This window comes from Portunus trituberculatus, chromosome 37 (genome assembly GCF_017591435.1).
Source record: "Portunus trituberculatus isolate SZX2019 chromosome 37, ASM1759143v1, whole genome shotgun sequence".
Lineage (NCBI taxonomy): Eukaryota > Metazoa > Arthropoda > Malacostraca > Decapoda > Portunidae > Portunus > Portunus trituberculatus.
The window spans coordinates 12097895-12112783 of NC_059291.1; the positions used below are offsets into that span (position 1 = coordinate 12097895).

General features: G+C 35.8%; 1 protein-coding gene across 15 annotated transcripts in view; it reads right to left on the minus strand.

The window, feature by feature from the left end:
• Nucleotides 1–758: 758 nt before the first annotated feature.
• Nucleotides 759–14889, minus strand: part of LOC123514204 (sodium-independent sulfate anion transporter-like) — an 86201-nt gene continuing 72070 nt past the window's right edge. For 9 of the 15 annotated variants that reach the window (XM_045271875.1, XM_045271876.1, XM_045271874.1 and 6 more), the window contains 2 exons: nt 14253–14403; nt 759–918 (listed from right to left, as the gene is read on the minus strand). In XM_045271875.1, coding sequence (XP_045127810.1) covers nt 764–918; nt 14253–14403 — 306 coding nt within the window. In that variant the 3' untranslated portion in view covers nt 759–763. Of the gene's footprint in view, nt 919–6480; nt 7373–10347; nt 13710–14252; nt 14404–14889 lie in introns of those variants that run through there. The other 6 variants (XM_045271881.1, XM_045271870.1, XM_045271869.1 and 3 more) reach the window with 5 other exon arrangements.

The window sequence follows — 14889 nt, forward strand, 5'->3', positions numbered from 1 at the left end:
CTCTTTGGTTAATATTAGAGGAGCCGGTCTTCAGATTTTTTTTTTTCCCCTCCTTTTTAATGTCCTGGCCTATAGCACCTGTAGGTAACTTGAAAAGTATTGGAAGCACTGTTAAACTTCTACCCATTATTGGAGCAGGCAATTGTATTTATAGTGGTATGCATATTAGGACCCACACCACTACCCAAGTACATCTTTGGTGTAACCACCTAGAACCTGGATATCATGGTGACATGTAGGTAACTTTAAACCACTCGACAAATGGCAAAGTCACAGGGCGATACGTAGTGGGATTCAAACCTATGCATGGACATCTGTCCAATCCCATGCCCACCAACCTATCCACTATGCTATATTTGTACACTCCAGCTGATTGACAACGCAAGTAAGGGTGGGGATGCGGCAGGGTAACGTCATGCGGAATGCACCCCTCCTAGATAAATATACTTTATAAAAGTAGTTCATCTATTTATATTCTCTTTTGTTATGTCTTATTGTTTCTATACAATACTTATTATTTATAAATACCTTTTTTTTTTACCTTAAAACATGGAAAAAATATTGGAGTGCTCTTTTTGGGGAGGCTGAAACAGATTAATGGCATTTCAATGGGAAAATTTGTTTTGAGATATGAGCTCCATCACGGAACTAATTAAACTCGTATTTCAAGGTACCACTGTACTTACCTAAAGTAGAACTAAAGTATTCTGCCATCAAGTAACTCAATAAATTTTTTCTTACTTTCATTCCTGTTTTGAGAAGTTCATACATTGTGTGCAGCAACCATGACAGGCCTGGGACCACCAATGGGTTCCAGAAGTGGGTCCAAACTTTCAGGGTCATTCTCACTACGGTTGAGTCGTCGTGTAGCCTCATCCCCTGAGTAGTGGTTCTCTGCAGCAGCATTTGAGCTTACATCTGAAAGTAGAATTTTTGGATGATTTACTTTTTAAAATTTCAATACTTAAGATACCACATGTTAGAATTATAATCAAAATATTTCCTAATGAAAATATATAATACATTTACTTTTGACTCTATAAAGATACAAAAATTTAATCCTTTGCTTTGCCACTATACTTATTATAAAAGTGTATTTCCAGTACTAAACAGTGCAGACAGCACAGTAAAAATCACAAGATTCACTCTTCTCACCAACACACACATTTGATTAATGTTGCAGCAGTCCAGGCATACATAGGGTGTTCAAGCTTTACAAGTACTTCAGGGAGCAAATTCCTCTTTTAACAATGCTTTTTCTGACTATAAGGAGACTTAGTGTATATGAGAAGTGTTATAACAATGAAACTTGGGGATAATTTCAAATAATACTATGATGTGGAGAGAGAGAGAGAGGCAGATGTACCAGTACTACTAAGAGAAATGACCCATGATGTGACAGTCAAGAAGTAAAGTTTGGATTGTATGATTGTATGTATCAGTGAAGTGATTAGACTAAACACATTGTATTGGTAACATTGAGATAAGAAGTAAGAATGACTTAGTGGAATGTCAAGTATATGAATACAGAATGACTATTGACAGAGATGAAAAAAAAAAAATAATAAAATAAAATAAATAAATTAAAAAAAAAAAAAAAAAGACAAAAGGTACATATAGCCTAAAAAAATATGACAATTACCAGAATTCTTGTGTTGTTGTCTTGTTTAGAAAAGACAGGAATAAAGACAGTAAGATTTTATTATTATTATTATTATTATGAGGTCAATGAAGGCGACCCACTGGAAAGCATAACTGCATAAACCCAAAGGCCCAGTGGGCGGCACCTCACCGATAAGTGAAAGGAAGTAACAGGAATGAACAACAGAATAGGAATATTGGTAGAGATCTAAGAGGTAGTGAGTTCAGAGAGAAGAAAGGTATTCACACGTTTTTTAAATGCTTCAATGTTACTAGAATTAACAATCTCGTTGGGAATTGTATTCCAGAGTCTAGCAGATACTGGGATAAAACACCGGGAAAATTGTGAAGTATTACATCGATTCACAGACAAGGAACGGTCATTCATGATCAAGGATTGTCTTGTAGCACGTGCTGGTAGTGAAGGGGCAGGCAAATGACAATGCAACGGGTGGTTGGAATTAGACATGATTTTGAAGAAATAGGACAATGATCCAACCAAACGACGATGCCGAAGATTAATCTCAAGATTAGGAAGAAGAAATTTAATCTGGTTGAATGCTCTATCTAAAAGCTTTAAGTGAGACTCTGCTGCAGAGATCCACACAGAGTGACAATATTCAAAATGAGGCAGTATGAAAGAGTAAAAGCAATTTCTTACAATATCATCAGAGGAATATATCCGCCTACATTTGCGTAACAAACCAACTTTACATGAGACTGATGATGCAAGTGAACGCAAGTGCAACTCAAAAGTAAGTTTGGGATCAAGGGTGACTCCGAGTAACTTCAGAGACGAACAATTAGGAATAGGTACTTCGTTGACAACAATATCAGGGTGAACTGGGAAAGGTGTCCTTGATCTGCTAATAACCATACTATGGGATTTACTCGGGTTCAGTTTCATACCCCACCGATCACACCATGACAGAATCCTTGAAACATCTTGAGTGAGTACATTAGCGACTCTCTGCCTATCCTGTGGGGAAGGAATTGTCGCATATATAGTGGTGTCATCAGCATAAGCAACCATATTAGATTCAATCCCACACCACATGTCAGATGTATAAATAATAAAAGAAGAGGTCCCAGAACACTTCCCTGCGGAACACCGGATACAACTGGACTAAAAGAACTAAGGCAGCCATCAACAGTCACACGCTGCCTTCGACTCGTTAGGAACTCTGACAGAACTTGATGGACGCGGCCACCAATACCAATAGATCTAACTTTCGATAAAAGGGCTCTATGATTAACACGATCAAATGCAGAACTAAAATCAAGTGAAATTACTCTAGATTCATGACCAGCATCAAGGGCAGCTTGCATGTCGTGCGTTATGCAAACGAGAGCATCAGAAGTACTGAGACCTTTTCTAAAACCAAACTGACTAGATGGCAACAAATTATTAATATCTAAAAAACGATTGAGACGCTTGGCCAGCAGGCGCTCAAAAATCTTAGATAACACCGGGGTTATGGAAATGGGTCTATAGTCACCGGGGTGAATGGAGGATGAAGATCCCTTTGGAATAGGGGTAACATTTGCAGTACGCCAGCATACCGGAAAAGAACCCTTACGAAAAAGAGCTCTAAAAATAACTGCCAATTTTGGAGCGAGAGGAGAAGCAATCTTTTTGTAAAAAAGAGGCAGAAAACCCAAAGGATCACAACCCCCGAATGAGTCTAACTCATTAAGATATCTTAAGATTTCGGAGGACTTAAAGGCAATGGAGTGTAATTTAATGTCCTGGGGACAAGACGGCGGCAGATCAAACTCTTCATCACTTTGTTTCGAGTTAAAAACGGAAGCTAAAAGATTGGCTTTGTCCTTAGAATTATGGCAGATTGAACCGTGTTATTTATTGTAAGAGTACCTTCAACTGTTTGTAACATAAGGTCTGTGTTAATAGCAGAGCTGGTGCAACTTTAATTTTTTCAGGGGCAAACTTTGACTTTATTTTTGGTCCCCCACAGTGCAACTTCCAACTTTGTGACTGCAACCTTTTTTTTTTTTTTTTTTCCAGTGCTACTCTGCTAAATTACAAAGTGAACTTAAGCACAATACAAGAAACATGCTTTTATGAGACAGAGAAACGCATATTTATTATTATGTTTTATTTTTTAGTTAAAGCACAGCCTAAACTAATATCTACAGGACATCCTCCTCCTCCTCCATGTCTTCCTGGCTGATCTTCTCCACAAAAGTCCATATTCCATTTTAGGAACATAAGCTCCTCAAAGTTGACCTCACTCTCATATAATGTGAGGAATTTAATTTATCATAAAAGGAAAATTAAAAATCAGATGAAAATAATGTTAGCTGTTACCAACTCTAATTTGCCCTTTTTAGCCAAATTTGGCTTTTAAAACTAGCTTAAAACAGCTGCAGCTATTTCTTTAAAAAGTCATCTTTGTTCTTGTTCAAAGTCATGGCAAAAGTCACAGAAAATTGGTGGTGTGACTTTGTTTAGTCTGATTTTTTCAAAATATTTGTAACTTTAAACCTTGTGAGTTTGAAATTCATGGTGTGGCAAAGTGGCAAAGTCACAACTCGATACTGCAATACCCAGCTCTGGTTAAAGAAAAAAACAAACTTATAACTGATCTTCACTTTCTCATCAGTTCAAAGCAAAGGGCTGCACATTATTCTATCAACATATAAAAGTTTTTACATTTATGAAGACAGTCAACTTTTGCCAAACATGACAGTTATGATCCTAAATTTACAAAACATAATATATAATATATTTCATGCTCAGTAAAGTGTGAGATAAACACACATTAAACTACAATGAGATGGAATCAGGTAAGTATGTTTTGTGTGACAACAGATCCTGTCTTATGACTATTTCCTCAAACATTACTATTTTGGGCATTTCAGACAGGGCCTTTTTCATGCTAATTAACTAACTGCTGTTTAACAAGGGGAACTTTTTTTGTTAGCTGATCAGTATTTTTGCTTGTTAACTTTGCAAATTGTTAGCAAACCATGCACTTTCTGCTACATGTAATTCTGCTTCCACTAACACCAAGTTGCTAGTATAGTTCATATAGTTTCCTGTATGTTGTCTATGCATCTCCAACAGTCAGGCAAACACACTACTGTCTGTAGACGTCATGTACATGTCTGACATCGGTAAGCTATAAGTTTTTGGAAACCTCTATGTCCAAAGTAAAATGTAACAAAATTGCAGCTCTCTAAACCCAAATAGCAAACTAAAGATAAATTCATATATGAAAGTTTGCAGTTAACTTTTATAGATAATGTTTTTAGCAATTTAGAGGTTTGACATTAGCAAAGCTAATTTTTCAGTTAACAGATTACTGGTTAGTAAATATAACTTTCTGTTTAGCAGAGCCCATCTTTGCTAACATCAAATGCAATAAAGTTCAGGTAAAATTTTTCCTTCATTCAAACATCATTAAAAGACCATGTTTGATCTGTAATGTCTATCATTATATACCATGTTGAGATTTCCCTTAGAGGAACCTTAGATGAGATGAAACATGTCTTTTTTTTTTGTAATAGTAATAGAAACACAGGAGGGTTGTCACGCATCCCCCTTCTATTAATTTTTGCTGTCATTTTCAAGTGCAGGGTGGGAGCATTGCTCTAGCCTGACAATAGAGAGAGTGCAGTCAAGCTGCTGCTCTTTTGTATCTAAATAAAGAAAATACATATACTTCTATTAAATTTTATTATTCATATATTGCTTTATTTGTTTACTTAGTTAGGCAACCAATGCAGATCTATGAGAATTTCACTTACAAACATATGTTTGATGCAGCATCATGAACTGCATCTGCAATGTAACTAACTCTTTATCAAGAGGGAAAAACTGCTTCCTTTCATTTGCAGACACTCTCACTGCTTCTCTACCTGTCTTTCCTTTATCTCACATTTACATACTCCATTAGTTTATTCCTCAATTTCTCTGCCTGGTCTGTCAAGATCTTGTAGGCAGTTCCTCCAGTATTTCTCAAAATGTATCCGATATCTGACTCTCCAAGATGCAGTGAGGACTTAACTTTACTATGTTTCATGATATTTCTTCTTGCCTTTCACGCTAACTACACTTCTTTCTTTGTCCTTACTTTTTTTTTTTTATTTATACTATATGGGCTTTTCACAGGAATTTATGGGCTAAAGGAGACATCCTATCTGAAAGCCCACCTGTTGGGGAACCATTACCCTGAGTAAGGAAGCCCTACCTTCACTTCAACCATGGCCAAGATTTGAACCTGTGCACTTGGAGACCCCTCGCATGTGGTTCCACTGTACCATCTGCTACATCTGCCATACTATGTGGTATCCTCACTTTATGCTTACTTACTCTCTTCCTCACCTTAATCTTACCCAATCTCTCTCTCTCTCTCTCTTCAGATGATTGGATGTGGCAGTGGAAACACTGGCTATCTATACCCTGAAGACAGTGACCAATGGAATCACATTGGTTACACCAGGACAGACACTGTTCTTGTAAGTTTAATCCTACTGAAACAGGAAGAGACATCTCTACATCATGACTGACCTATGCATTGGAGCCTTGCAATGGCTTACCCCCTGTAGCTACCCAAGCTTTACCATATAAGACCATGATGCAAAGTAACCATTGTTGACTTTCTACCCTCTTTCCATATTATGAGTGACAAATATTGTTTAGCTCCAGGTAAATACTAGGTCCTAAACATCTGCAATGAAGAAGAAAATTATGGAAACATGCTAAGTTTTTAATTTGTGGATTTCACAGGCAATGTACAGCTACTCTGCATCACCACTGTGGTCTCAGTGGACTAACGAGCACAGAGTTTGAAGGATATTCTAGTGAAAGAGATGTAGCAATAAGATTTATTGACAATACCTTTATCACCACACACAAAAAATTAAATATATATTTTGCCTCTAAATATATGTCTTCCTCAGTAATACAGATAGACATTATTCTTAATTATTGAATGTAGTTAACCATACACCAGGCTGTCATTGCCCTTGAAGCAGAGTAGCCAAGGCATAGCATCTGCAAGTATGTACATGCATATGCTCAGAAGCAATCTGTCACACCTGAGCTTCCAAGATTCTGCAGTAATGTAGGAGAGAGAGGAGTCATCCACACCACACCACACCACACTCTGCAGTGGTGAGTAACACAGCAGAAGTATCTTCTTCATCTTACTAAAAACTTCAATGACAAATGCCACCAATTTAACATAAGAGGCAAAATAGCCTCTATGGGATCCAGACTTTTCATTTCCCATTTTTTTTACACAAGTTTGCCTTTAGGCTGCTTTTGATTGGAGCTCTGGTGGCAGGCTTCAATGTGTTCCTGAGCAGAAGTGTGTCTTTGTTATGGTGGCACCTATTCAAGGCACGTACACTTATAATTGCTATTACAAGGTGAGCCACCTGATTGAAGTTGCCATCATAAATATGGTATCTGGTCAAGAGGTGCACCACCTAAAGAAAAGGGACGAAAAATTAATCCTGTGCTCACTACTTCCATTGGTTGACCACTTGCTGCTGTCTCCCTCTTGAGCTGCATCAAAGTTTCACTTGATGTTGGAGAAACTGGGGCATAAATCAGTTGCTCTCTATACAGAACTTTATGGGTTTGGTGAGATGAACAAATCCACTGTCACTCATGGAAAGCTGATTCACACAACAACGTCCAAGAAACATCCAACTTTGTCAGCTTACGGTCGACTCCAGTTGATTTCACTCCTTGCTAACACTGTGTTTGTGACCAAAGGTACTCAGGATTAAAAGGATGTCCACATGGGAGAGAAGTAATTATGCCTCAAAAATTCAGGGAAAATAAATTATTTCCCATAATATGCTCTTAGTTTTCTGTTGAACAAACAATCTAGACACACATAGACACAAATGGACAAATAAATAGATAGATGATGAAAATATAGTTCTTGATGCATCACATGAATTCATGCAAGAAACAGTGAGTTTAAGAGTATACAACTCCATCTCTGCACGCACCAGAAAAAGGAGCACAAGGTGTGGCAATAGCTCTATTTGCTTCAGATACATTCTGAGATCTGATATCAGTTAGCAGAAAACTGCCAAGTCATACTGTGCATTAACTGTGGTATTAACATACCACAGCTACAAACACTGCATTACTGTTCTCCATTCTTCAGCCTATTAGCCACAACAGAAGGAGCATAAGTCACAGGCAGTGGAAGTTTAGTCCAGTCCAGTGATCAAATGTGATAACAGTATGAGAAAAAATGACAAGGAAGGGTGAGATCCTCATGCTAAAGAAATATTTTTAATCATCCAGAAATATATTGAGTGAAAGAAACCACAGAATTGAATTCTTCAAGCTACAGTGATAGACTGTAAGTCATCCACATAGGCAGCTCTACTTCATGTGTAAATAACACAAATGTGTAAATACTAAACATATTCTACTTATCTTATCACAAGACACTACCAAGAAAAACACACCAATGAAGTTGCATAATGGGGAGCATGAAGATGTTGGTAGAACTAAGAAAGCATCTAAACTTTGTATCAGTAATTCAAGTGCAAGAATTACATAATACTAATATTGAATTTAGCTTTGTACGTACAGGCATGCAATAGCATATTCTTATCACGTACACCTCAGTCATTCACTCTCATGTAGTGCTGCAGTTTATCAAATTATCCTGTGTTGCAGGATGATAACTAATTTTTAAAATTTTTCTTTGGAGAGTAAATTAACATCTTTCTGTCTCTAGTTTAGAGCTTTGAGTTTAAAAAGCAGTCCAGAATAATATGAGTAAAGTGTATATGAAATTTCAAAACAGAATGCAGAACTAATTAGCAACCCAAAGGAGGCATTAGAAGAATTGCTGATCAAGAACCAGCATTGCAAGAAGAGTGACAGTAGTCAGTACTGCTACTTGGCAAGATATTGTCAAGTAATAAATGGTAGGCCAATGTAAACATGGTGATTGTCTTCTAGAACAATGGTACCAATGATCATAAAAATGACAGTCACCTTCCTCTCATTCACTATTATGTGCACTTCAGTATCCCACGCCATTAGTACATGTGCAACACACTCGATACAAAATACCAGCAGTGCACAATATTCTCCATTATGGAAAATGTGATACCCAACTCCACCCTCAAGAATTTACCCACCACTAGTTAAAGGATAATCACCCCACAACCAGTCATGCAGAATTCAAGGAATGAAACCCATGTTTTGACCACTAAACTTGAATCTTTCCATGTGTTCCTAATCTCTTACCATAGAATTCTCCTCATTAATTAATTTCTAACAATGCCATTCCATGTTATTACACATTCACCATCTTGTTCTTCATCCCTATTCTCAATGCTTAAGTACTGATAAATTACTTCTTTTATGTGATCTTGATGTGTAACAGGTATTTTTTTATTTATTTATCTTTTTTTTTATTTTTACCATGTGGGCTTTTTCACGGGAATTTATGGGCTAATGGGGATACTTTTAAGGGTACCTCCCACTAGGAAACTATTGCCTCGAGTGAGGAAGCCCAACCTACACTCGAACCATGGACAGTATTCAAACCCGTGCGCTTGGAGATCCCTCAGACCCCAAAACACGTACAGTTCCACTGTACCATGGCAGCCCCCATTATTTAACTGAAGATCTTCATAACAAAAATAAAATCAAGTTTTTTCTTAGGTAAATTGTCACATGAGAGATAAGAGGTGCCAGTAGCTTATTTTCAGTTAACCAATGTTACTTTGTGATATTATTGAATATGGGATTAGACAGTAGTAGTTCATTATCAATATACACTTACAGGCTTCAAATACTTCCTTACCTCCAAATTTCTACTGATGAGCTGATAAAGGTTGTCTTACTCAAAACAGCTGAAACTAATCCATGAGTCACAATAAACACTAACTAAACAGATACCCCAGGATACTTTGGAGCTAAGACATCCATGCCATGCACAAAGCAATCAAGTTTAGTGATGCACAAGTCAGTTGATTTGTAAAGTTAGGAAGTTAGTAAACAAACCATTAAAACGTAGCATTGTGTACTTTCAATCGTTTTATTTGAGCTATCATTCTAAATTTATAAATTATTGAACATTTCACACACCCAAGCCACACAGATGGCAGGAAAACTTATTAGGTTCATTCTCATTGATGATTTTTATCTTTTCTTGCTCTCAGTTCACATATATATAAAGTTATTAACAAAACTTGGCCTATATAATCACAATCCTGTGTAGTATGTTGTGATCACCAAGTATCATAATCATGCTACATCAGGCTTTTTATATTAACCACAATATATATATATATATATATATATATATATATATATATATATATATATATATATATATATATATATATATATATATATATATTTTTTTTTTTTTTTTTTTTTTTTTCAAAGTTTTGTTTTTACAATTTTTGTTTTGTACTATTGCAGATCACCAGTGTACTAAATCATGGACAATTCAATAACAAGAGTTATATATATATATATATATATATATATATATATATATATATATATATATATATATATATATATATATATATATATATATATATATATATATATATATATATATATATATATATATATATATATATATATATATATATATATATATATATATATATATATATATATATATATATATATATATATATATATATATATATATAGTTTCTCTATTTTTTTTGTTTTTGAGGAAGCTGCTAAAGCAAAGTTTGTTTACATTTTATTTGCAAAGTCCATGAAGTGTAACTATACAACACATAATATATGTCCCCAATAAAACAGGAGTAAAGAATGCTACATCACATGAGAAGAAGAGAAGAGAAATGAGAAGAGGAGGATTAGAACATGCAAGGAGAGAATGCAAGGGTGTGAACTAATGAAGACTTCTAATTTGGTCATCTCTTGAAGAGAGTCCTTGGAAACAGGTATAGGTACACATAACAATAGGAATTAAACTCCCAGGCATATGTTGAGGTAGATGCAAAATCACATCAATTATTAGTTTTTTTTTTAACCTATAAAGCCTTAAAATGGATGTTTAACAGTGCTTTGAACTTACTGCATACCTATTAAGCAGGTGCAAATGCTGGCAGACTGCAAAACAAATTCAAAATGAAAATTAAATGCTGATCAAGACAACTTGGCAAGGTGAAGCACGCCATTTTGGAATACTATTGTGTCCTCCATAACCACCTATTCCATACTTACAAAGCCACACAATAATAATCTAAACTAAACAATTCAAATAGCAACAAAATTAGTTTCTAAAGTTATCTATTCCACTCTTGATTCTATTCATTTTAAAAGTTAAAGGATGAAGAAAAATAGTACATATGAAGTGAAGTTACCTATTTCTACTTGCTTTTGTGACACAATTACTACAAAATCATTTGAAGTAACACAATTATCAGAAACATAAAAGAAAACATCAATCTCTATCATATATGTGCAAATAAATTTTCACCACATACCTAAGATGCATTTTAGAAATAAGTATTCCAAAAACAGCATGAGTTCCCAGTGCATGGAAATATTTTACTTCATCTAAGCAAATTCCCGACAAAGACAAGTGTTATGATGTTTGTTTGCTTGAGCCATAGTTATACTAAGATTCCAGTCACATCAAAATCAAAAGTCAATTAACCTGTTGCTGTCACTTCACTCTACTAAACATTTTCCTTCTTAACCTTAAATCCTCTTTAAGGTTCCAGAGGAATTAAGCCTGAGGATACACACAAAACAATGGAGAGAGTGCAGCATGTTCCTTAACTTCTGATCCCAAGTGTTTGACATGGATGCTCATCACCATTCCTTTGCCAACAATGAACCATCTGGATATATGAAGGATTACAACTAAAGGAACATGAAGGTATGATGAGGACTAGGAACAATGCTATTTGGAACACTCAGCTTTGTTTTCATAAATACACAATAACAATGTTTTTTTTTAATATTTCACAGATTAGTCCTCAGTCTACTCTAGTTTACCCTAATGCCTGATGCTTGTCATTGGAAATCCTTTCAAGTGGCCATGACAAAAAAAATCATCACATGCATCTGTTAGTTCATGCACTTCATCCTTGTTTACCCCTTCCCCTCTCTCTATATCTATCTCTCCATTACACATGTTAATACTGTTTTCTTGCACTGAACATTTAATTTGCTCATGAATATCCTTTCTGTATTTTTGCTCTCATCCAATTTCTCTAGATGGGCTAGCCATCTAGAGGTGCCATCTGCACCATTCCATAATTAATTGCCTCTCCCTACAGGCTATAAAATTCTATAAAAAAAAAAATTGATAACATCTTGTCTTTTCTAACGCTGAGAAATTTACCTAAATTTACCTAGAGAGAGAGAGAGAGAGAGAGAGAGAGAGAGAGAGAGAGAGAGAGAGAGAGAGAGAGAGAGAGAGAGAGAGAGAGAGAGAGAGAGAGAGAGAGAGAGAGAGAGAGAGAGAGAGAGAGAGAGCAGTTAAGAATTGAAGGCCCAAGAAGACTCTCAGTGTGCATAACTTCTTTTTATTGACTGGAACAAGACAGCCACCCAAATCCAGCTAAATGTTTGTTGCCCTTGACTTTCCTCTTCCTATACCTTCATTGTTTTGCCATCCTTTCTCTCCAACCACATGAACTTTTCAAATGATAACTTATTAATATTATTTGGATCCTCAGCTTCCCTTCATATGCAGGTGTGCTCACAAACTTTTATGGTATTCCAACACATTTTGACATTTTGCACTCTATCTCCATTTTATCATATGCCCTAATAATTCTGTAGTTTTTCTTCCCTCTACATGTTTCTTTCTTATCTCTCCTGATATGCATATATCTCTGCAGAAGATAGATGTCACTTTCCATCAATGTTTGTGTGAAAAGACAGTAGACAAATCTTTTATTTGTTGTGTATCAGATTGTGCACCAAGCCCCACAAAGAGGACTAAACTCCATATATTGTGATGAAGTGTCTGCCAAGAGACATTCTTGAAATTTAAAACTTAGAAAATCTGATGCCTCACTTATAGCAGAGGCAGCTGAGACATGGTGCCTGCATGCATAAATTCACATTTGCAAGCATTCCCTCAAATCTTAACCCCTAGGCCTCTAGGGGAGAGAGGTCTAATGCTCAATGTACTGCATTGTATATGGAAGAAAGTGCACTTCACAAAATCTTAATACTACTTTACTACCAACTGAAATTAGATGTGCACCTTGATGCCTGCCAGCTAAAGCTCCCTCAAGCATGTGGCTATTAATGTACTGTAACTTCATTCTGATGTATTTCTTTCCCTTCTTCTCATCTATTTCCAGTCAGTTATATTCTTAAATCTATAACTTGTATTCTATTTTGAGTACATCCTTCCCACAATCTCACTCTCACTATATGTTTGATACCCAGGCCATCTGATTTATATCTGATATTATTTTCTTCACCAAGCTTCTCATATACCTGCTTATTCCTTTCAATCACTGCTCACACTACATACAAATCCAGAACTTTTGACTTCATTCTACATCCTGGATCACTTTCATACACATATCTATATCACAGTATTTACATAAGAAATTAACTACACTATCAACAAATGTCCATTTTCCATAAAAATACATACAAGTAAATAAAAATAGAGAGCAATCATTCTATAAGTCCCATTTTCCTTCCTTGCCTCTTGTTATTATGTCAAAGACATTGCACCTTGAGGCTTAAAAAGAAGATTTAATATTACGTATTTCTAAATGATTCGATATGAATCACTAACAAGTTCTTTGCACACCATTCCACTAAAACTGGAATTGTCTTAAGCCTGTTAACAGTACCATTTAATACTGTGTTTCTCTTTCCACCAGCACCAGGTGGAGGTGCCGCTCCACCAGGGTGCCGAGTGATGTTGCCAAGGCTCTCACGCAGAGCACTCAATGCTTGTCAATATTCTATAACCGTCAATCTACTCTACCATTTTCCACCGTAGAATTTGAACCTTGGCTAAACCTGAAGAGGTGATCATTACTGGGCTCAACTTTACCATTGGCTGCAGAGGAAGCCACTGAGCCTGCCAAGAGGTTAACCCAAAATAGATAAATATTAGTACTGGAAATACACCTAAGACAAATAAAAAAACTCATATACTTTTGTGTTAGATAAAAAAAAAAAGTCTGATATCTTAATCATACCAACAGAAGGATTTGAACACAATCCTTCACAGGAGATATTAATAGCTTAAACAATAGAATTTACTGCATAAATAAACAGTTCATGCAAATAATATTTTTAAAATAATTACTTTGTGAATTCTCACATAGTAGTTTTGTTCAGATCACTTTATTAGATCACTTTATTTGAATGCTGGATATTAATCATGTTAAAGCTAAACCTTACACTATTCATCTGTACAGTACTACATAAAGGTACACCTGAGCTCCAACACAACACCTCACCTCACTGCACCTTGATGGTGGAGCCAAACATCCCAAATTGCAACTTTACAAGCCACATTGGGAGAAGCAGTCCATGCACAAGCAAGCACAAGCAAGCACAAGCATGCAAAGCTTCTAAGGGATGCTACATTAAACATCAGAAAGAGTATATGACATACTTTTGTAGGCAGCATCAATCTGTTCTGAAGAGTGAGCAATGACGATGTTGTCAATGAGAGAGCAGAGACCTCTTTCCACTCCAGGCGTCACATTGGTGAACACAAGAGGTTGGTGTCGCCTCTCAAAATCTTGGCACAAGTTCTTCATTCCCTGATATAAGTTAGAGTAAAATCACATTCAGATTCATTTTAATTCTAAAGTGGACACCAGTTAGCCTTCCTCATTTAATGACCAATGCAATTTTTTACTCCAATTATCCAATTTCTCCATCCTTTCTCATGGACTTTTATCTATCTTTTCTCACTAAAAGTAAATTCAAGTTCAAGCCAGTAATTTTTATTCTTACTCTTCCAGTGATAAATATATTTAACTTGTCCTAACTGCTGCACTAAATCCAACCTCTTCTTCTGAGCTCCCTCATAACTATGTCATCACTCACAATGGCATAGACATCTAGCTCACCATGTTCTTTTCAACATGCTCTAATCTTCATCAATTAGAATTGATTACCATGAAGCATCATGCAAAGAAATTACAAATCATCTTTTGTGTGCAAAATTCTTCTTACTGTTAAAGAGAATAAATATCAATACATTATAGGAATTCACTTTTGATATAAGCATTTTTCATCCTGAA